This window comes from Hippoglossus hippoglossus, chromosome 21 (assembly GCF_009819705.1).
Source record: "Hippoglossus hippoglossus isolate fHipHip1 chromosome 21, fHipHip1.pri, whole genome shotgun sequence".
NCBI lineage: Eukaryota > Metazoa > Chordata > Actinopteri > Pleuronectiformes > Pleuronectidae > Hippoglossus > Hippoglossus hippoglossus.
The window spans coordinates 22,744,250-22,767,878 of record NC_047171.1 but is presented as its reverse complement, the minus strand read 5'-3'; the positions used below and the strand labels follow the sequence as shown (position 1 = coordinate 22,767,878).

The 23,629-nt window shown below is 39.4% G+C and overlaps 1 protein-coding gene across 1 annotated transcript; it reads right to left on the bottom strand.

Moving 5' to 3' along the window:
- Positions 1–37: 37 nt before the first annotated feature.
- On the bottom strand, positions 38–17,967 carry LOC117754687 (ly6/PLAUR domain-containing protein 1-like). The gene is made up of 3 exons (XM_034573782.1): positions 17,733–17,967; positions 16,426–16,557; positions 38–1,215 (listed from the first exon to the last, which is right to left on the bottom strand). Exons 1-3 carry the CDS (start codon positions 17,779–17,781, stop codon positions 977–979), a joined length of 420 nt encoding a protein of 139 aa, XP_034429673.1. The 5' UTR covers positions 17,782–17,967; the 3' UTR covers positions 38–976.
- Positions 17,968–23,629: the final 5,662 nt, after the last annotated feature.

Genomic DNA, 23,629 nt, shown 5'->3' with positions numbered 1-23,629 from the left:
GGAAGTTATCTCAGTGGCCTTAAGTCTCTTTCTAAAGTGACTCCAGGAGTTGGTGTAGTCCGTTATTCTGGACAGTCACTCTCAGCCATTCCAGATGTCCCTTGACAAATTCATTACTGTTGTGCCACCTCTAAGCATACTTGTAATTTCAGAAATGAGAAGTGATGCCATAACATGTTGTTAGTTTGAAAAAGATTTCTGTATTTCAGCATGCCCTTGTAGCTCTATGTACAGCTCTATGTGTGAGCAGAACGTTATTGTTGTTTCAGAACCAGCAGAGAGAAGTTTCAAAATGCAACAGAACTTTTTAATGGCTTTCACTGATGTTACCGACTGTTACAGTATGAATTTGTCATGAAAATATGCTGGTTCCATGAGGTGCTATATTCACAGGCATATACATCTTTATCCATCAAATACCATTTTGTCATGACTTCAGATTCCTGCAAATCATTTAATAATATCATGGCTGCACATAGCACTCATCTTCATACATATGCTGCAAACTTGGTGATCGTTAATGGTTATCATATAGAATAAATCATGGAGTTATTTAATCTGGAGATCGAGTGGAGAATGAGTGATGAAGCTTAACTTACTTATCTTTCCTGCAATAGATCTTATTTGACCTTGCAGTGTAAAAAAGACAAATGTGCATAAGCCACCTGCTGTCTGATAAATAGCTCCAGGCCCTTGGATCCACATCACTGTGCTTTTCCTCCTCACTTTACCCAACTCCACTTGTAAGCTGTGAGCGTGACGATAGAAATTTCCAGTGCTGTGTGGTGTTGGAACTCTGAAGGCAAGCCGCGACAAAAAGCAGGGAAAGAAAGAACACAAATACTGTACAAAGCTTCAACATGCCTCATAGAATATACATTTCAAAGTGTACATCTCAGCTGAAACAGTTCTGGTTCATGTCTTCTGTATTGTCAGCAGCAGAACTTTGTTTGTTCATGCCCCATGTGAAGGTCTGTCAGCAGAGGGTGAGGGACAGTAGGAGGATGTAGACAGAAAATACAGGGAGCAGTGGCGTGGTCAGAGTGATGGCAGCGGACGGTTGGGGTCGCCTCTTCTGGCGTGGTCCATTACACAGCGGCGTGTTACAGCAGGTGATGCACACCGAGTTGAGCTTGCTGGTACAAAACTGCTGGTAGCCAGAGGAAGCAATCAGACAAGCTCCAGATGAGGCGCAGGACTTGCGGTAGTGAATCCCTGAAATGGACAGAAATAGATACTTTAAGCCAAGATGAATAGAGAGAGAGAGAGATGGAGAAAAGTCTGTGTGTGTGAGAGAGACAATGACAAAATAATTGGGATGTATTCTCTCATTAATGGAATTTCAGTTTAAAGAAAACAATAAAACATGTTTCAAGAGAAATTGAAAAAGAAAACTAGATCATAAATAACATCTCTTGATTGGGCTGATGCTCCCAAGTTAAGTCATTATTTTGAGCAGTTTTCTGTGTCTCTAAAACGGTGTGTCTTCAGTTGATATGATGCACAGCAATTGTCAGCGCAGTGTTAACATTCCATGTATAATCATTCCATGTATGAGGGTATATAAAGCCCTATTAGCTTGGAGCTAACATTGCTAACCAGCAGCGAGGTGGAATACTGCTAAAGTAGGGAGTGGAAATGAGAAGGGCCACACTGACAGTGGACCAACAGAAACATACCGGTTATTAGGTGATTATTCTTATAAGCCACTTAAGCCAAGATCGGGCAGGTAATGCCCAGGAGTTCGAGCGGGTCGTCCACTAAACGGAAGACTGACGGTTGATCCCCATTCTGCATGCAAAAGTGTCCTTTGGCAAGATACTGAACCCCTAATTGCCCATAATGGCTGTGCTGGCAGTGGGTGAGAGATAGAGAAAGTGCTGCACTGTATGAATGTGTGTGTAAATGGGTGAATGGTAAAACTGTTCTGTCGAGAGCTTTGAGTGGTCATCAAGACTATAGCTCTATTTAAATATAAACCATTTACTATATATGTTGAGGAGGAGGCTGCAGCATGAAGCATAGACCAGCAGACATTATTATTATTATTATTATTAATGATGTTATTTGTATTATTATTACAGTTTAACAGAGATTAAATGTGATGGTAACTTAACTGTTCCAGGTCTCTCTCTCTCTCTCTCTCTCTCTCTCTCTCTCTCTCTCTCTCACTCTCCACTCCCCCTCTCTCTTCTCTCCCCTCTTTTTGTCCCTCCACAGTTGCCAATGCTTGCTCATTGTTGGAACTGTTGGGTTTCCCTTTAATATTGTATGGTCTCTAATGTATTATGTAAAACGCCTTGAGGTCATGTTTGGTGTGATTTGGTGCTATACAAATAAAATGTAGCTGAAAAGTTGAATTGAAATCAACCAGCAGCAGCACTTGACCAGAAGATAAACATTGATCCACTCTGCAGCCGAACAGGCAGCGTGGATGATGTGATGTGATTTTCTTTGATGCCCTCAATCATTCAGCCTTAAAGCCTTAATCTCTCACTTTACATTTTACTGGGCACACAACGTACACGCAGCCTTTAAGGTGCAGTGGTGAACATAAACATTGCAATGTCTCTTCTTGTATATACCTATATACCATGTTATTATATTATATATACACATTTCAACATTTTCAGCCCTTTTTGTTTTGTTCTGTTATCTTCTGTGATAAAAGGTTTAATAAAAAATTCAACTTAACGATATTAAAAGCTGCAGTCAGATTTTCTTCGCACTACAGTTCTCTTTTCTAACTACTCACAAATTCTACTCCACATCTTTCCTTGACCACATTTGGTTTTCCATCAGAGTCAAGGAATCAAGGTTAGGAAATGAGATTATTTTGACTTTTCAACTGCAGCCTTTAACTTGTCAAAACAGGAAAAAGGCTGCATTCTATTAAGATGCTAAAAATGTAAAACACAAAAACATCTACCGGCACAAGCAATCAAAGAAAAGCACATATTTTCATTTTAAATGTTTTGTTGTATATAGATATGGTGACTATGGTGAATATGATTAATATACTGGATATCTTAATCTCATGGTTGTTGACTTGACACAGAGAGCATCACCATGCACTAGACCATATAATTAAAGCACCTGTTGGTCATTTTAAATGAAAAGTACAATAATGCATCTGCTTTGGGTCAACTTGTGATGCAAATTACATTTTTTTCAATAAGGAAATAGGTTAGAGGGCTGCTTGTACAATTTACAGCGTTAGTTCCCAGAGTTTCTCTGACAATATCCAAGCAAAATTTATATTTTAACTGAAATATACCTTAACAAGCTGAGTCAAATCAAATCAGATTGGAAGCTTGTGAATCAGAAAAAAATGTTAATGCATCTAACTAGTGTGAGGGACCTTGTGTTGTTGGTGTTGGTCAATGGGATACCTGAGCAAAGCTATCATTAAGATTATTAACTGCGTTAAATTGTAAAGGTACAAAATGCGTGCAATAAAAAAGACAACATACATGTATAACATTACATATATTGTCAGTTTAACCCTTATTGTACATACATGGGGTTTGATGAGCCCATGCATACATTCCGTCCACTAACTTCATCAGCCAGAATAACTTCAAACCCATCTGCAGGCTTTTTACTACATCAGCTAGGGAGCATTACATGACCTGTCAGGATGCACTAAAATTACATTTTCCTCATGATGAAATCGGACCTGCAGATATAGATTAAGATATAGTGGACAGGCTGTCACTACTTCTACCCACAACTGAGCCACAATTAACACAGAATACGCCATGTGGAGAGCACAACCGATCAGTAAATGCAGACAAAGTGATTTTAAACCTACGCTTTAAAGCAATTGTTTATGTACAGCCATTTAATCTCCTAATCCTGACAATAATAATGACAAAGTGTGATGTGCACAGAAGCAGGCGCCTTTTCCTGCACAGAGTTCAATACTAGAACATTTGATTATGTCTCACATGCCCTTTCCTAATTCTGTGCACTTGTTTTGTAAGTAGTGGAGGCATTTCAAGACTTGAGATCCAGAGGTTATCCTTCCAGTCTTAATCGTCTGGGCTGAGAGTGCTGCATTGGATCTCAGCTGAACTCATTTCCATTTCCTCTCGTTAGACCCTTTAATCCAGTATGTAGCACTCTGTTCTTTAAAAATCTGTGATTATCTCTTTATGCGTGATTCAGCATAACTTATCAGGAGCTAGTTAATTAATCATTATTCAGTTCTTGATATTAATCCCAACACACTGATTTGTGAACCTTTCGTAAGATCTTTTTACTGTGCATCCATCTGTGCCCACAGAGACCTTCAAAAAGCAGCTTAGTTTTGGTAAATAAAAATGCTAAGATCAAAAGACTCATGACACCCACCAGGCTCTGTCCTATTTACAGGAAATATGTGCAGTGTGAGTGTTACATCTCGAAAACTTTCAAAAACTAAACTTATAAAGCATTTACAGTGACAGCATTACATATCCTCAAAATAGAAATCTCCTCGGAAAACCATCACTCTCAGAGAAGACTTGACTCATCTCCACCAGTTTTAATCTGCATCACAATGATATCAGGTTAGGTAGACTGGGAATTCAAGAGGAGCCCCTCAGCTGTGACTGTTTCCATTGGCGATATCATTTTATCTCTATTTTGCCCTATAAAGCATTGATTTACTTGAGATGCTTTTTTTTTTGCATTGAAGATTAGTGGAGGGAAGCTTTAACATTTTGCTGACATTTTACTTCATAGAAACCCCATTGCCCCTGTAATGTTTCCCTCCTTTCTCCGCCTGAGTGCAGCAGATGCAGGTGTAGCAACAGAACTGCATCTTCATTTACACTGTGATTCCTCCCTTGTATTATAAACTGAAAATATCAGTGGAGGTCCCAGAAGGTGTTGAGCAATCGAGTGGAAACAGTGTGAAATCTTACAAAGAAGAAAATGTCCCATTTTCTGTGGAAATTTAAATCCTGACTCACACCGTGCTTTTATCTCTCATTTTGGCTGTCGGACAGACGGATCAGTGGATCTGAGTCAGTCTCTACTCAAACCTTAAAATGGCTGTTGTTGCTATGAAAACAACTCAAGAAGAAATGTGGGAGAAATATATGGAATAACCCTAAGTAAGAAAATCAAGTGATTGTAAAGGGGTTGTAAATATGTTGGCTTTTTTTAAGGAGTAATTGGAAAATAACAAGAGCCAAGTACACAGGCAGTCGTTGTAAAATGAGATGTGGTAAAAGGGTTGGTGACAGAGACTACAGATGTAACAGCAATAGAATTCAATAAAAAACAGGCCTGCTACTTAAATTGTGCACCTTTTTTACCACTTGCTTGCTACATGAGTGCTTTTACACATATTTAAATAATAATTGGTTTTCTTACATCTAGATTGTAATGTCAGGAGGGGGCTCGTCTCAGCTTTACATTTATTATTAGCTTAAGCTGCTGTATACCTAGTGAATGTATTCGGATCTGTTACAATGTGGATCCAATGTTAAACAAAGGATGTTGACACTGATGTAATTGGGTCTAATAATCAGTGGTGCTGCCCCCGTTGGATAGCTTGAGACCTCTGCTTTTTGAGTTAATAATCCATCTGAGGATTTGTCAGGAATATTGAATGGTAACATGGCTCTGAAGTCCCCTTTCTTTTATTAAGTGTTCTTTGATGTTTTGGTCTATCTTAGTTTTGGGGTGTTTTACTCTAGGGATCCAGGCATCCCCCACTCTCCCCACACTTTCTGTTAGTCAATACATGACAGATCTCAGCTTTATTTCAATCAATGCCAGGGACCTCAAGATTCCGCATTAGAGAACCACCATATTAGAAATATAGGAATCACATTTACTGTGCAAGCTGGTCATGTTTCTCCACCTTATATGTGAAGATTCTCAGTTATTCAGGTCGTGGTATCGTCACAAGTTGTACAAGTGCACACAGGCAACTCAACTTGCTTGGGATTATGAAGATGTTTCACCTCTCATCCGAAAGGCTTCTTAAATTCTAACTGACTAATGGGAGGTTTCGAGTATTTAACCTTTAAGGGTCTGTACCTATGCTGAGAGTTAAACATGCAGGTTGTTGAAACCCCCACCAGCTAGGGGGGTTTCTGGTCCTCTTAGTCAAGGTGTGAATGGCTGTTGATACCTGTAAGTCTTAAGCTTCTTTCAGATATGCACTGAACTCCAGAGATCCTCCAGAGTTTCTCCACAGGGGCTGTATATGTAAACTCAGCAGGATTCACCTCAAGTGAGCGGGTGGGTTGATGATGCTTGTAACATGTGACACGCACAGAAATGAGAGAAAGAAATAACAATAAGACAAATATCACTTGATAAAAAGGTGGAGCCATACACGTCAAAGACAAAGATTCCAAGAGAGTTTTTGGTGATAAGGGCCAATGCTGCTGTCGTGCTCCGCAGTTACAACCTGCCTCTTGGACCCTCCTGCTGCACCACCCCTCACTTTAATCCTCTGGAAGATTTGTTGCTGTTGTGAATGCGTCAGAGCAGATCATTTCCTGCTGTCTTATTCACATGTGAAAGGAAACCTCTGGAGAATGTCCAGAGCCAATTCTCTGGAGCTCTGATTGGGTATTGTGCTGGTGTCTGGGGAGATCATTTATGACTCCATTGAAGGTGGCTGAAAGTTGGTGTCTTAAACCACCACCTCTATTAACTAATGGTCTGCAGCTTGACCAAAATGGCTTCTTTCCCTCTTGTTTCAAACCATCTGTTTTCTTAGTTCCTCGGCTTTCCAGAGACTCCTGCAACATACACAATCACAATGTTGTTCCATTTGATATTATTAAATACCCTGTACAAATTATTAAGTTTAACCATCCTGGTTAAGATGAAATGTGATATGATTAGCTACCAGGTAAATGAGAAGAGGCAGGTGACCAAAGCAAAGATAGGAAAAATAAAGTGTTTGTTTATAGTGGAAATTGTTTGGCTTACTATTTAAAGAACCTTGAGATAATGTATATTATGAATGTATATTATGATTTGCCGCTATTTATAAAATTGTATTTAATTTAATTTCAAAGGGAAACAAACAAATTCACTCAAATATGAGGTGATTCAGTTCCATATGCCCCAGTTATGAGCAAGGTGCCAATATGTGCTGCTGAACAAATATCATCACAATGAAGCTCAGACAGCAGGGCAAAGGGAAACACTCAATTTAAAAAAGTCTAAAGTGCTTGGGGGGTATTTCATCTCATGTGTAAATAGTGATTCTAAGATTCAGCACTTCAATCTAAATTATTCTATTGAGTTCATTTATGGGAAAAAGGGTGAATTTTCTTATCAGCTTTAAGCCCTGAGAGAACTAGAAGCTTCAGTCTAATGGCAGTCAGCATTGTCAGAAGACTACTTAGTCCAATATGTCCAAGTGTTGGAGAGCCTTTGATCAAACGTGTCAGTTTATTCGGGTGAAACACAGTTAATCATGAAAATTAATCACAAGACATGGTGACCCTTTATAAAGCCTGTTAGGTCAATGTAACATTTATTTACTAACTATTAACTTAATAACTCAAATTCTGGAAACTTGAACTTAACAACTGTATTTCGAAGAATATTTTCTAATCCCTTTTTATAATTAACTAATCAAGTTGCTAGTCCCCTAGTTTCACTCTTTCCTTATGTGGCCAAGCGGGGACGGAGAACATACACAACAAAACAAAAGGTTAACATGCAAGAATTAAATCCCCATTTCAGGACCATGGATAGCGCTACCTTTCCAGACATGCAAAAAACAATTACTTACACACTTCAATACTCAATAGAAAAATAATCACAAAATGCAAAATGGCACACTGTGCTGTCTGCAATGGCCTATTCCCATGTGCCAGCAGCGGCTCATGTTGCAGTACTTTCCTTTTACTTTATTTATTTAGTCTTTTGGTAAAGTAGCATTTATCATTGGGGAGAAATACATTTTGTCTCCAGAAATAACAATAATTAATCACTGGAAGAGATATACGGAAGTTGGGGGTTGGGGGCAGGATGGGGGTCACCCCCATTCCCCTAAAGCACAAAGCTGTGGGGTTTATTATCCATCTAAATCAAACTTGACTAGGCAGGGAAATTAGATTGCAGTTGTTATATGAGCCAGCATAAAGATGTCATCCAGATAAATGGTCAGTGGAGACAATAAAACAGATAGCAGGTATTTTGGTGATAAAAAAGAGAATTTCATCAAGACATAAAAGTGAACAAGTTCTGTGCTGTCGTTTCAACACTTGTGGATGGATTAATCAGAAATATATTTTTAGAACTTCATTCAACAAATATTGTCTCTTTAGATCCAGATGTCTTTTTCTAAAGAGCTTGACATTTACTACATTGAGCTGTCGAAACACTAAAGATGTATTCCCACCTTTTGATTCAGTTGTGTGCATGATAAGTCTACATAGACAAAGAGGCAGCTAAAAAGAGCAGCCTCTCCCAGAGCGAGCTGACATGCAGCGTTAGTGTCTATGCTGTCAGTCTGCTCACTATACAAAGACAAGTGGATTAATATGAAAGCCTTAGGCTATGACATGTTAGTTGTTCCCAAGCACACCACATACAATACGATTGATCAAATTAAGTTAGCGTGAGGATGCACATTGATACACAGCTATCAAAATATTGTAAAGTATTTACAGTACATGGAAACATGTGTACCATTCCTACAGTTCTACACGATTTATCTTTTAGGTGATTTTTCAAGGCAGCAAAAGCACCTTGCTGAAAATATTGAAAGCATTAGTGCAATATCTTGCCCTAATGTGAATGAAGGGTGAAATCAATCAGATGGTGTTTGCATCCTCCGGCTATATCACAACCTCAACGTATCACATCAGCATCATCCCAAAAATTCAAATCTTTCCTGTTTCTATACCATGACCTTAAGTGTAAGTTTTCATAAGTTTCATGCTGCTCTGACATTAATCTTTTCAATATCCATTTTCCATATAATCCAACAAGAAATTGAAACAATATGAAATGTTGGAGTGTGTAAAAAAGATGTCATTACCCTGCAAACCAGCATAGCCGAATGTACCGAATGTGATGCCATTACATCCAGTTGATTATCTCAACTCTTGATAGATCAACTGAGTGTATTAGTAGGACGTTGTGAGCCAGCTAGTGCACGATGGCAGCAGCAGTATCCAGGACATTTTGAATTTATTTTTATGCAGTGGGAGAAAGTGAAGACACATCATAGTTAATTAAAGTCTGTGGGCTTTACTGACTAATGTGCTTGCCTTAGTGATGTAAAAGTGACTGGAGGTGTTGACAGTATTGTGATTTCACTGCTGGTTGTTCTTTCAGGTGCAAAATCTTCAAACCCATTTAACCACAAGAAGTCAGTGAGATGTAAATTTTACTTTAAAATATATTTTTATGTTTAATTTGATGGTGACATGGTGGTGCTGTGGTTCGTACTGTCACCTCACAGAAAGAAGGTTGTTGATTTGAATCCCTGTTTGGCCGGTGCCCATAGGTGTAAATGTGAGTACCCCCCCTCTTGCCCAATGTCAGCCCAATGGCTCCAACGACCCTGTGAACACAACAACCCCCTTAAAGGATAGATGATAAATTAATGTTTAATTTAATGTTGCGAATGTTATGAAGCATCAGTACAAAATTAGGTCCATGGAACCTTTCTTAGCAATCAAACTCCAGCCTTCAAAATGACTTATGCTAATAAACGTTAGTAGTCATGTACAGTCCCTCTGTTTAACAAGATGAATGTAAACTACTGCGACTAACCACATTCTCATTTCCCTTTTCCTGATACAGTAAATTAGCTCTTGCAAATTGCAAAAGCTAATTTAGATAAGCCATTAAATCAGAGAGACAAGAATGTAGTTGCTGCTTGTCTCGTCTCTGCCCTGTGCTGCACTGTGGGGTCCTCAGCAGGAAGAGCAGTGTAACCAGGACAGTCAGTCTTCTACCAGGTGGGGTCGGGTGGTTACATAAACAGAACACGCTCAGTGACTGTGTATTAGCTCAAATTTTCGGTTTCAGTTTCAGCAGTTTGTACTGACCTGAACTGAACTATAGGCTTTCAGGACTGTCTCATCCTGCCTCAGGTCATAAGCCCATGTGACAACTCCGACCCAAAGAAAGCTCCAGAATCACATTAACATGGTCCTTCAAAAACCTCAGCACATTTAAAAAGGAGCTGGAGTAAACTGCTCTGCTCTGCTCCTGACTTCATCCTAAACTCCTGATCATCAAAAATGACATTCCTGTTTCAGTCTTCTAGTATAAGCAATCAAACTATTTGAATGTCTTGATTGTAGACATTTGACTGAGTGTCCTTCAAACAGCATTGATGCCTGAACAATCAGTTGAGACACAGCAGGCGGTGAAATCCAGCTCCAGGATCACACTCCACACTCACTCTTCTATCTGTATCTCAGAGAGGACTTCACAAAACAACATCATTTTCTGCTCAGCCAGGGAGAAGCTGTTTGCCAACTTCCATCAGCTTCACCTGCAACACATCAGCCACTATTATGTGATTTTGGTGATAATCACACTTATTTGTCTTGTCACCACTGCTCCTCCTAGTGTGCTGCCTCTGTGGATACTGTGGGGATAATACATCTTCAGGGTGAGGACAAACTGCATATTTATGCACACCACAGTGACAAGTAGCTAATCTGAGAAATTCATGCAGACTGTGTCAGATATCTTTGCTCTTGCTGCACAAGGAGGTAGAGTGTTGTCTAGTTATTTATCGACCTTATACAAAAACAAGTTTTTCCTTCACTTCTCTGCCATATTTTTCAGGCAGTGTGTTTAGAGATTCTTTAGATCAAGGTTTTGAAAAACCTGAAGTCAAATAATTTGTGATCCATGAAACTTGCCAAAGCTCGGGTTACACTTTTTTGACTTCAAAGCACTTGTATCTTCACTCAACTTCATAAAACTAACTAGCAGCTAACAATCAAGCAGGCCTAATGAGAATGTACTGCACTCGCACTGCAAAAGGCAGTATATTTTGTGTATTTATATATATTGATGAAAATCATCAGAGTTCCTATTTTTGAACTATCCAGTTGATTGAACTTATAAATGTATTTAGTGCTTTTCTTGTCCTGATGACCACTCAAAGCACTCTACAGTACAGTTTGCCATTCACCCATTCACACAGTTCATACAGTGCATCTATTAGCAGCACTTTTTTATTCTTTGAGGGGCAATTCGGGGATTCAGCATCTTGCCCTTCGGCATGCAGATTGGGAAGACAGGGGATCAAACTGCCGACCTTCTGGTTGGATGACGACCGCTCTACCCCCCCAGCCACAGCTGCCCATGTGATGTGAGTCATGTGCTTATTTTTCCTGAAACAGGAATGAACCTATCCACTTGCGAAAAACGGACAGTGCACATATGCAGTAGAGTATTGTCCCAGCAATGTTGTAGTTTAACGATAAGCACTCAAAAGGACTGACTCTCTATTTAGATTGCATTTTACATTTGTGTTTCTTGGCATGTGCCAATAGTATTTCAGTAATATTACAATTGCAATTAAAGAGGATGCATTTGAGTGAAGCTATGTGCATGGTCAGTATCAGACAACTGCCTCTGCTTGAGCTATTACCTTTAGATCCGAGTCTGTATTGTACTGGTAAGTCATTATGGATCAAGCTAACTGTCTCGTCATAATGTTTCCACTTATAAGACCGTGTAAACACTTTTATCAAGTTGGGTCAGACTTGTTAAATTCCATTTCACTTACCAATTTAAGTTAAAACAATTTGAAAAAATAAAGAAAATAGAAAGTTTTGATCGAAATCAACAGGTAGCTATAAAGTAAACATAACTTAAGACGAATAGTCATGTTTACAAAAATTTTTAAGAAGGATTTACTTGTCAGATTTTACAGTGCAATAGAAGATAGGTTTGGATGGGAAGCCAAGCTCATCTAATGCTGGCCATCAGAAAAACAGCCAAACTGAGAGTGTGTATGTGGTTTGACGAAGGACGTCTGCGCTTCGATATTCTGCAAGCCACCCTCTTCTTTCAGTGGACAAGGATAAATGCAGATGTATTGTACTGTATATCGCCCTCTAGATACAAAAGTGCTAATCTTTTGGCTAGGTGGACGGGAAATAGCTCAATTAAGGTTGTACTTCAGTGCTTCTGCATCCCCTTCATCTGTTATGTAGAACTGCATGCAAAGTCACAGGCTCAATCAGGCAATAATTTGGCAAGAACACTTAGGAAGAATTGAACAGCCTTGATGATTTTTATTCTTATCACTGAAGCAAATTGCACATTGGTGGCAGTGAATCTGTGAATGTTTCCACTGCATTTCAAATAGCGATAAGTTGCGGTCATTCAAATCCCTATTTTCATGCAGAACAGCAATAATGATAACACTGGGAGATAAAGGCTGGGATGTACATGAGCATTCAGGCAGAACTTTTCTTATTAAGAACTGTCAACACTATATTGTGTAATGTCTGCCCTTTTGAATTGGAAAGTACATTTCTAAAGACAAGAGCTTATTGCTTTTGCTCATCGGCAGTTGGGAGAGGCAATACAAATGGCTACCATTTTTTGTTGGGTGTGAAAACAAAGCAGACCTCAGACAGAAGGAGTAATATTTTGTGTCTGGGTTCTTACCCCTATAGCACGTAGACACGTTAAAACAGCAGACACATTATTCATTACTTCAAAAGGCAGCAATAAACTGCAAAACTCATAAAATCCTGCACACTCAAAGGCTGCTGCATAACCCAAACTTATGAGTCTGAACACAACGAGAAACAAATCAGAGCTGTACATGTGCACAGCATTTTTGGAAAAAAATTCCAAACCTACAGGTTATGAATAATTACTAAACAAGATGAATTCATGTGCACAAAACAATGTGAAAGAAAAAAGCTGTGAAAGTCCAAGCAGCCAGATGCAACACTTTGATCTGATTCATACAGCCATATTGGATAGATGCTTATAACTATACTGTCTAGAACATTTGTAACATGTAGGACCCAGTGAGTAAGATGAATTATTTACTTCAGACACTTATCAACTGATTATCCTTTGTGATTGAAGGTCCAGACACTGACATAAAAGCTAAGGAAAACACGTGAGTACTGCCAACATAGGTTCCCTATCATCTGATCAGTGTGGTGGTGGGTGTCTTCTCATTCTGATGAACCCAACTGATAGCTGCAGTTCGATAGTGAGTGGGTGGTTTAGGACACAGCCTGAGTCCTTTGAACAGCACAACATTTTTTGCCAGATTGTCAGCTTGGTGTATTTTTTTCTAGATAGATTGACTGATACAGATAAATGAGACAGTTCCAGATGTTATTTAGGGAAGTTTTTCCTTTTTAAATTCAGGGAAAGTCATTTATGTAACACAGAAGAACTAAAAAGGTTGTAATATTCCAAACAACGAAGAAAGGGCTTAAACATGTTTGATTTGTCATGGCAGGACAACACAGGTGTTTGTAAAAACAGTTCCAGTTTGGCTTGATGGTGTGAAACTGAGACCAGCATGAACAAAGACATGGAAGTCAGCTATAATTCATTTCATTATTTAATATTCACCCTTATTTCAAATTTATTTTGCTGCTTGCAAACTCTAACTGCCAAATGCTCCATTATGTTCACTAGTAGGTAACTAACTTTGTTTATATGTAGCATGATGCTGCACTGGTACCAAACCGTGTTTATCAGAGCTCCTTCACTGTAAAGGTTGACAGTAGTAACGATGAAGCTGTGGACTGTAAAAACCAAAACAAAGATCTGACAGAAAATGCTCTATGGAACTCATGAGGACCTACAGTCTGTACGTTTGTCCCCACAAGTGACCCCTTTAACATAACATACAGTCATGGATTCCATTGCCAATATAAAATTATAGATTAAAGCAGATTTAAGGCTAATATGATATTTTATCCATCATCAACAGTAACTGCGGCACTGGTTATATTGGTTGTTATTGTATATCTAAATGCACCACTAACAAAAGAAGCTTTGCAGAAAAAAAGGCCCATTAGGATGACACAATTAAAGGAGCTCCAGTCAAACCTCGAACAAACAAAATCAATGTGAAGGAATGAAAATCATGAAGGGAATTAAAAAGCATCGGAGGGACGATGCCTACCTTTGTGCTCAAGTCATTTATAGGCTAGTGTACCCTATATACATATTCAGTTGGTCCCTCCACAGTTTCATAATGATTTGAAATTCGTTTAGACAACATAAAAAATCTCTAACTTAGTGTTTTGCACTGTTACATCATTGGGGGGCTGTGTGCAGCGCCCTGTGCCCCACTGTGACTCTCTCGCTCTTACTTTCTCTCTCGATGCGCAGCACCAAGAGAAATCCCAACCCTGTCAGTGGCCCATTAAAACATTCATGAAGATTTACCATTCTCAGCAGGTGGGCAGAATTCTGCACAAACTCAGCAGGTACTGCTTTTGCTGTGCATGTTCACACAACAAGCATACAGTTCTCAGCAGATGTCGGCCTAACACTAGCCTCAGAACATACTGTGTGTCTTCCCTTTCTGCACCTCCATGACTGGTCAGCTCCAAAAGTTAATCACATGGAGACACCATCGCAATATTCCCCAAAAGATCCTTTAATGATATCTGGCTTATGGGTTAATATATTATTTATATTTTATTCATGTTTTCATTCGTCATTGCAGAACAGACCTGACGTTTTGTCTTTTCAGTGCCGTGAACGCTTCAGTGACATTTAAGTAAGTTGGATGCATTAAATCAAATTCCACTGACAGACAGCCGGTCATGCAATACTTTGATGCATCTTAGGGGAATAAACATGTTCCCTGGTGGCACATAAAGCTCACAAAGACATAACTGATCATGAGCATTATTGACAAACAGGAACATTCGGGGGTTCACAGTGGGATTGCTGTCTTTTTAAGCGACTTAATAGACTGACATACACAACAAACACAACCACTGTTACAACTGCTACTGGCTGATGAGCATATGTGTTACCATAGTTACCAAATGATTGTAAGATTACTTCCAGAACAGTAGAAGCTTAGCTTTTTAATTGATGCTAAAATCCCACATCTACTATCACCAAATACTGCGGCTTGTAAATTTTCTTTTAAGCCAAAAAACAGAATTGTCTCCTCGCCATCACAATCTCTCCTTTGTTATGAGTTATAGGATTTATAATGCAGAGCATTATTATCTCACAGCAAAGTTGATATTGAACCCCAAAGTTGACCCTTCTCACAGAGAAAGTGCTGGCTGCACATAGATGCATAAATGTGTGTGTGAATGGGTGAATGACAAAAACTGTATTGTAAAGCGCATAGAAATACAGACCATTTACCATTTCCTGTGATATCACATTCACAGGAATGGGAAAGATGGACAAATTGAAAATACAATGCTTCAGGCCACCAGCACAGACACACTAGAGTCTGCATAGAAGCAGACAGAGACCTCAAGCAGTCTCAGTCTAAGTGTTTTGTTCATATGACGGCTTTCTCCCCAGTTTAAATGGACTGCACTGACCTCCTCAGTGAAGTGATATGTGGACTTTTCTCTCATTTCTCCAGCTTCCACAAAGTTTTTTAATGCAAAAATTATAGATGCACACAAAAACATATGGATGGAAACTCTATATCAGCACCCGGCAAATATCACACAATGTATCACATATCACAGAATGTACAATCATTAGCAACACATCAGGTTTTTGGAAAGACAAGCTCACACAAATAAAGCACGCCTGTCTGTGTATGCACGGCATGAAACTAACACATGCTCTACACAGATGGAAAGAGAATTTATATCCATGCCAGCAATTTCAAATACTGACCTGCAGCTTAGTCTTTCATCCTTCACTGATAGTTATAGAGCTCTTAAGGGCCTCTTGTCTCTGCAGACCTCAGAACAGTTTGATTTCTGCTCGCAGCCAAATCCTTGCTTCTGGCTGCCTGTGCTCTCTTTCTTTGTGTTGTCTTTGTGTTATAGTAAACATCAAAGATGCCAGCAGCATAAACAGCTCCACAAATGTAATTTTAAAACACCTATTTGTTGACAACATTTCTAATGATTAAAATATATACAGTATAACTGCCTACAGAACAAACACACTCATCCTGGTCGTGAGCAACACGATGATGTTTGAAAAGTACAGCAAAGATTTCTTTCCAACTAACAGACATAACTTCTATCACCTAGATCTTAGGCTAAATTGATTTCAAGCCAAAAAATAAAAGACCACAAGAATCCAAGTCAAGTCCCTTTGATGAATGTTGAGATCCCTGCTCTGTATCACAACCAAAACCTAGTCGATTGGACTTGCTTTTGAAGCCAGTCGGTCCAGATTTCAAGGGAACTTGTTCTAATTTCCAGTTTATTGACAGAAGAATAAGCAGGTTTAAAAAAGAGAGAGGTGGAATACTGAACTCGAGATGCCACTCACCATCATCCTTCACCAGAACCTCCTTCTGGCACATGTCCTGCACATTCACGGTGCAGTTGACGATGAATTCTGGGGTGGAGCAGTCATGTGTCATCTCCTCACACTGGTAGCACTGAATCTGCAGAGCCAGCCCTGCAAACACATGTTGTCAATGTTTTAATCTCTACATTATATGTTTTAAACTGGTTATATTGCTTCCACCACCAATCCTCATTTTTCAATTACACACGCTATTTATTTTTCTCTAAATGCAAATGCTAAATGTTGTTTTAATTGTGGTGACTATTTTCTGCTCCGACCATTTTAAACTGATGCCACAGTTATGATCAATTATTGAGCAGTGTTCGAGTGGCTGGTGACACATCATACCAGCATGTCTCTGCAGCTTCTCATCATGTCTTCCCTTGATAATAATACATATGCTCATATTTCACTATTTTCACTACAAAACTGACTTGTTTATTATTTATTATCATCTAAGGAACAAATGCAATTAGAGCCATAAACAGGTTACACGAGTGCTGCTTTAAAACCCACTGCATTTCAGGGGGAATGTGGAACCTTTTACTTCACTATATATATCTGAGAACTAATGTGCAGATTACAATTTGTATCCAAAAGATATGAGAAAAACGACAGTGAGTCCCACGTCAACCAGCTAGTTAGAATACTACTTTACATAATAAGAAAAATAATAAGAAGAATAACAATAAGAATAATAACAAAAATAATAATAAATTGCATAAGTGGTATTTACAATGTTGACTTGTTCAAATCTGAATATTTCACTACCTGAGAAAGAGACAGACAGAGGAAAACGCACCATTATATTAGACTGAGAAGAAGTCTTATTCAGGGAGAGAATGAGCAGCCAGGCTGATCTCTATCTGTATCCGAACTTACCTGGTTTGTTGGAGCTCGACGCGCGGGAGCGCAGTGCCATCGTAAACTTTGAAGACTAAAATCTCTCTGTTAAAAAAAATATATAGGGAGTATGTTGATGGGACCCGCTATTCAAATCTATATCCATCAACAAAATGAGTTCCTTATCATCATAACGAGAAGCCCAAATCAGAATAGGCTACAGAACAGAAAGAAGGATAAAGGTAGATCAGCGCGCATATCCAAACTGTGCGCGCCGAGTCTCCCAGTTTACCATGGACCAAAAATCCACACCTGCCTTTCTCAAGTACGCACGCCACATCTCCAGAAATAAGCTGCTCTGGAAGTTTTGCTTTGGCGCGACAACCTCAAGAAACACTTGAAATCCAGTGAAGAGGCGATAAAGAGGAGCCGTGGTACCGTACCTGAGCTGGAGAAGAACAGGAGCAAAGTTGAGACGCTGATAAGCCGCATCGTGCGCTGAGAGCAACTCTGAGCACAACCATGGGAGATGGATGCTCAGCAGCTCTGAGGCGCAGGGACGGAGCATCTGGCAGCCGGACTCTGAGAGCCTGACACCTCCTGCGACGCTTCACACGTCTTATCCACCGCTGTGCACGCACACACGAGTGCTCACACGTGCACGTGCATGACTACGCCGTGTACCACGAAAGTGTGACTGTGTTGCTGAAGTATGTCCAACCCGGTCTGTTCTCATTTGTATTACTATGTTATTTGTGTGCATGCATGGGTGCTGCAATGAGCTCCAAAGTCCAACACATTTAGATATTCTTTGACCCAGTGGATGGAATCTAGCACACGGTGATATCACTACAATGTGACATTACAGTTAGATATGGCATATACAGTGTGATGTCAGTTGACTGTGGTTAGCACACTGTGTCATCAGTGATTAATGAGGTCAGCACAATTACTAGTGGTTCCATGCTGACATCACAGTTGGATCAGTACACTGACATTACTGTTGAATGAGGTTGGACTCTGATTTCACTGTTAGATGAGGTTGGACAATGTGACGTCACTGTTAGATGAGGTTAGCCTAGTGTGAAGTGTGAGTGTTTAGTGCCAACACATAAAATAGGCTGTGGTTGTTAAATGGGCAAAAAGCATCTCTGACTCTTATGCAGGGGGGGGGGGGGGGGGAGGGGGGCTGGAAGTAACGTCCTGTCACTCACCTGCATTTTGTATTAACTGTAACTGTGATCTTTCTTTAAACTTAACCAAAGGTAAACTATACATTTGAGTTATCATTGCCTCTGTAAGCTTGTTGAATAAGTTAAGGACAGATTGCTTGACTTTTCCGGTTGCTCAAAAGTGAGCAAAAATCGGTTGTTTGTCGTCGGAGGTTTACTTGAGCTTTGCCCCCAATGGAAACAAACACAAACCTATGAAAGTTTAAACTGTGGAATGCATAATATGTTAGGTGGAGCTTGCTTGCCCTAGTGAGGTCAGCAGACAGGCGCCCTGCTGTCTGGTTCACTGTAATGCAGCATGGTACAGAAATGTGCCACTGAAGTTCTGGCCATTAGGCTTTGGGAAATGCACATATTTAAGGCATTTCAACAAAAACAATACACTTAGTGGGTTAAACTTGTAGGATAGTGTTTCACAAAGTCTAAAGATGGATTAGTCTCCTCAGTGGTGCACAGTGTGAGCTTTTATTTCACATACGGCTAAAACCTTGCTGAACAATTCATCCTCTACTTCACACTGTTGAGCCCGACAACACATCAGCACTGTCCTTAACCAAGCCCCAAACTAATTTATAGCGTACATGCATCACTACACCCACCAGCCCGCTGCTGCATAAGGAGTAAGACGAGGTCAGTGCAGAACAAAACCCAGACGAGGGACAAATGCTGATCTGCAACAAAGGAGGGTCATGTTGTGCTTTGTCCTTTTTGACTGTTCTCAACACAAGCAGATTTCAGCCCTCCCTCTAAACTGCAGCACTGTGATACAGAGTGGTTTAGATCAAGCCTATTTTAATTAGTGGATGAAACAGTGTGTCAGCGCTGCATCAAGGAGCCGTGAAGAAGTTGTTTGTGATTTAACTGTGCTAATCAGAATAGTTGGAACTTGGAAAATTACACATTAAGACACAATTAAATATTATGAATACCTACTTTGGTGAAACTTTAAATTAGCTAAGAGTTATTTAAATTGCACTTTAAGGCAATGAGAAGATGTGTGTCGACAAGTGAAGAGCTTTTTAGCCTGAAATGAGATGTCCAAGATAATTAAGTGAAACTATGCTGGTGTTAAAGTAAAAGATGGGCAACTATTAAAGCTGTCACTTGAATAAAAGATGGGCCAGTATTTCCCCCCAAAAAATCAAATTACTTTTTCTGCATTAGAATGAGATTCACTTAGTTGAGTGCAATACTTAGTAGATTTGAGCTAAATGTGCAGATATAGTTTCCCTCTGTGGCAGCTTCTGAGCAGGAGTGTCATAACATGACTGATGGCACACTGGGAGGCATTATGCATAGAGCTACACCAATCAAGGCTGACTGACCACCAGATCATAAAAAGCTCCCTGCATTCACAGCGTGAGCAGCATCTTAAAAGTGGAGTTAAAAAGCTTTTCAAATTAATGTCCAAAATATTTTCAGTTCTTAAGTGAACTATGGGACTTTTTGTCCTTGGAAAATATCAAGTGTCTATAAATCCAAAGGAGGTCATTGTGTCAAAGACAGTAAGTGAGTTAAGTGAGTAAAGCATGGACTGACAGCTCTAATGGCACTCATGTACAGGAACCTTGATACGTCCTGAGAGGCTCTCTGTTTACCTGATTTCCAGTTATGTCCAATATTTTGTCCAACATTTCTCTGTTGTCATCAAGGATGTTTTGCATCACCTCATTTACATGGATTTACTTCAATTTGGACTTAATGAACTGACCTTGACAGATCTGGCAGGGTGGCCGCAGGACAAACCTACACTGTTCTGAAACTGTGATTCAAATGTCTCATCAGGTTTACTTCTCTCTGTGAAAAAGAAAGCTGAAGCAAGTGAATAACTGTTAAGTGTGTGTGTGTGCGTGTGTGCGTGTGTGTGTGTGTGTGTGCGTGTGTGCGTGTGTGCGTGTGTGTGTGTGTGTTTGTGATTTTCAACAGTTTTCTAGCTCACTTTTCCTCACTGACCTGAAATCACACATTACTTGAAATTAAGTCAGTTTGTTTCATAACTGCAGCTCAAACATGCTCATCGCAATAAATCAATGTACTTGTCTCCTGTTTCTATTCAATCTCCCTTTAAACCTACAGCTGAACACTTTTCATATACCCACTAATTCCACAAATGTCAGGCAGGAAAGATATTATTGGCTGCTGCTGCTGTAATATATCCAGGGATGTAGAAGATTCTATTCAGCCCACAGACTGAAGGCATTACGTTTTTATTAATATTGAACATATCCCATGTCCAAAATCGCACCAAATCGGACACTGCACTTCCTCGTACACTTTATAATCTACATGCTAAGTGTGAAACCATTAAGATGAATGGTTCACTTAATATGTGTTCCACATACAGACAGACAGAGGTTTGTGGAATTGTAGATGAGAGTTTCAGTCTTCTCATTTTGCTGTGGGCAGAAGATGAAAAGGCACATTTCCCCAAATCATCATTTGAGGCTAGGGAAAGATTGGGGTTAGCATTATGTACAACACTGACCACAAGATAGGAACAGTGAACCAAGAATGCCAGTGCTGAAGTAGAACACTTATACGCACACTGCAACTTCAGCATCTTTACTTTCCCTATGAAAACTCACACCAAACATCACATGCTAATGTAAGATCAATGCATAAGAACAGCATTTGTACGTGACAAGACATGTGAGCACATTCAAAGAAAACCTTTCATATGTTATATGTGCCTCACAATTCCCATTTCTAAGGCACATAATCAATAATAATATAATTTATTTAAATGATTTTAGAATTACATGGTTTTCAATATGATTCATCTTTTTTGATTCTAGTTTTCCTCTCAGAAGTTTGAGAGGCCCTGGGCAGTGCCTGTGACACATTGGTTAGTATTCTGCAAATTGTTTAGTTTATTTCATAAAAAAACCACTTGTCACAGTTAGCTGAACTCAGTGTTCATGTAGAGATGCCTCTGTAGAGCTTCCATCTTTCATGCTGGCAAACAGGTTGGCTACGAACCTGGAGTGAATGCTCAAACTGAGAGGACACTCTGTTGGCATACAATTACAGTGGGTGTTTTATTTTGCCAAATCACCTCAGTGAAATACAACAAACCACAAGGAAACACTAGATGTATTGTAAGTATTGAAATGGTTTATTTTTCTTTCTTTTTTGACATAAAACAAAGAATATCAGTAATATACAGTTCTCAATTCATACTGCTAAGGTGACCGTCACACAGGAACATCATATAGGGTACTGAAAAAAACATTTAGAGGGAGGATTACTGTTAGAGTGAGTAACATTATGTGCACTAAATGGTTAAATTACACTCTTCAGTGCTGAGTACAAATACAGGGCATTAGAGTAAATGTAGAAAAATACAATACTCTTTTGAGAGTAATGCTCTTCATTATATGAGCCACTTTGAAAACACAGACATCATGCTCCATCTACCCGTATCGGTGCAGCCAATCTGTTCCCTGATCCATTAAACCTTGTATCACCTGTGCACGCTACATATTTCATTTAATAGGCCTGTGTGCTTCTATTGGCATCAACACTACTGCTATTTTACAAATATTACCTCACATATACATGAAGCAGTTTAAAGAAGAGGTAAATACAGTAAGATGACATGACTAATGGCATTGTGCAATGTTACAGTGCTTTATAGTTCTACATCACATGTAAACTGTCTCTAGTGTGTTGAAGAATATGGCTATAATCACCATGATAAGTCTGATATGTAGATTTAGTTGCATTCATTTTCTGTATACGTGATTAGCTCAGAGCAGTGTTTGGCAATATGCATTTTCACAAATATCTACACATGAAAGGTTGGGAGCTGACAAAGGTGTGAGGGGGAAACATCGTAAAGTAGCTATGACTGTCAAATATGTTGAGATGCATTCATGACACCGAAAACATTACTATAGAGGGCACAGCATACATAAGAGAGAGAAAACTGAGCGACCAAGGTGCGATATGTAACAGGTCAGTGTACAGACAAAAACAGACAAGAGGACAGGTAAATATCTTCAACCATTACAGTGAAATCTGATGGTTGCAGTGAAATGGTTGTATGTGTTAATCCACAGCATCTATCATAGACACTCGTTGTTTGTTTTTTCCCTGAGCGAGCACAACAGCGTCCACTATGTGCCTACTAGGTGCTTTAAAGCTAAGGTTACATGCAAAACGAACTGGTCGGTCTTGATGTCATAACTGTGGAAAAATGTGAGGAAAAAAAGCTGAATGCAGTGCACATAGGAAGAGTTTCATTTTAAGAGGAGATGTTTTCAAAATATCAAGGTGCAGGTGTGAAAGCCAGTCTCACAAGAGATGATATTGTGTCTTATTACATAAATATTTAACAGTGCACATCACATTTAACACGTCAGTTTATTCCACCTCTTGTGAAGAAACTCTGATGGATATGATGATGGGCATCAGATTCATATGATGCATTTGAAGGTTTGAGTAATCCAGAGGGTGGTTGCATGCAAGTTGATATTAACAATGTAACAATAAAAAAAGCTTCCAACAAGTTAGTGCAGACTTAAAGGAGTCACAATACGCAGCCAGGTGTAGAACTCCTGAATGGAAATCAGTAGTAAGTGCTGTACATAAGATAGCTCCGGATATTTTCAGGAAAGCATAGTTTGTAATCTTGACATTAAAAGTTTCCATCTGCTGCTTTGCTCCAAAACATATCAGTGACATGCTTATTCTAGTGTAGAACTTCACATGTGGCTGAAAACTGTAAATGAATGAGCTACAACCCTGCAGGGTTTTAGTGGAGTCACTAGTCTCACAGCGGGCGCCATTAGAGAGGTCTGGTAGCAAACTGCCTGTGCTTGTAAACTATTATGTAAACCTGCATTAAACAAAGGTTTTTAGGAATCAAATGTAGTCAAGTGACACTGTGATGTAACAACCACTTTTAAACAGTGTTTTAGCATCTTCTGACTAGTTGTCCAAACAGCAAATTAACAAAAACCCAACTGCTTGTACCAAAGGACAAAGTTACAAGCAGCTGGTTGATGCAGTCGTCCATCCAGCAGGTCAAAGAGCTGACACTGTTTCTTAACATCTGGAGACCAAAACAGAGAGAACATTGGACTGTGTCAGATTAAATGACACAT

Coding starts and splice junctions, on each gene's coding strand:
- LOC117754687 (XM_034573782.1), bottom strand. CDS start 17,781: ATGCGGCTTATCAGCGTCTCAACTTTGCTCCTGTTCTTCTCCAGCTCA. Junction 16,558..17,732: donor CCTGTTCTTCTCCAGCTCAG/GTACGGTACCAC, acceptor ATGTGTTTGCAG/GGCTGGCTCTGCAGATTCAG. Junction 1,216..16,425: donor GGTTCTGGTGAAGGATGATG/GTGAGTGGCATC, acceptor TGTCCATTTCAG/GGATTCACTACCGCAAGTCC.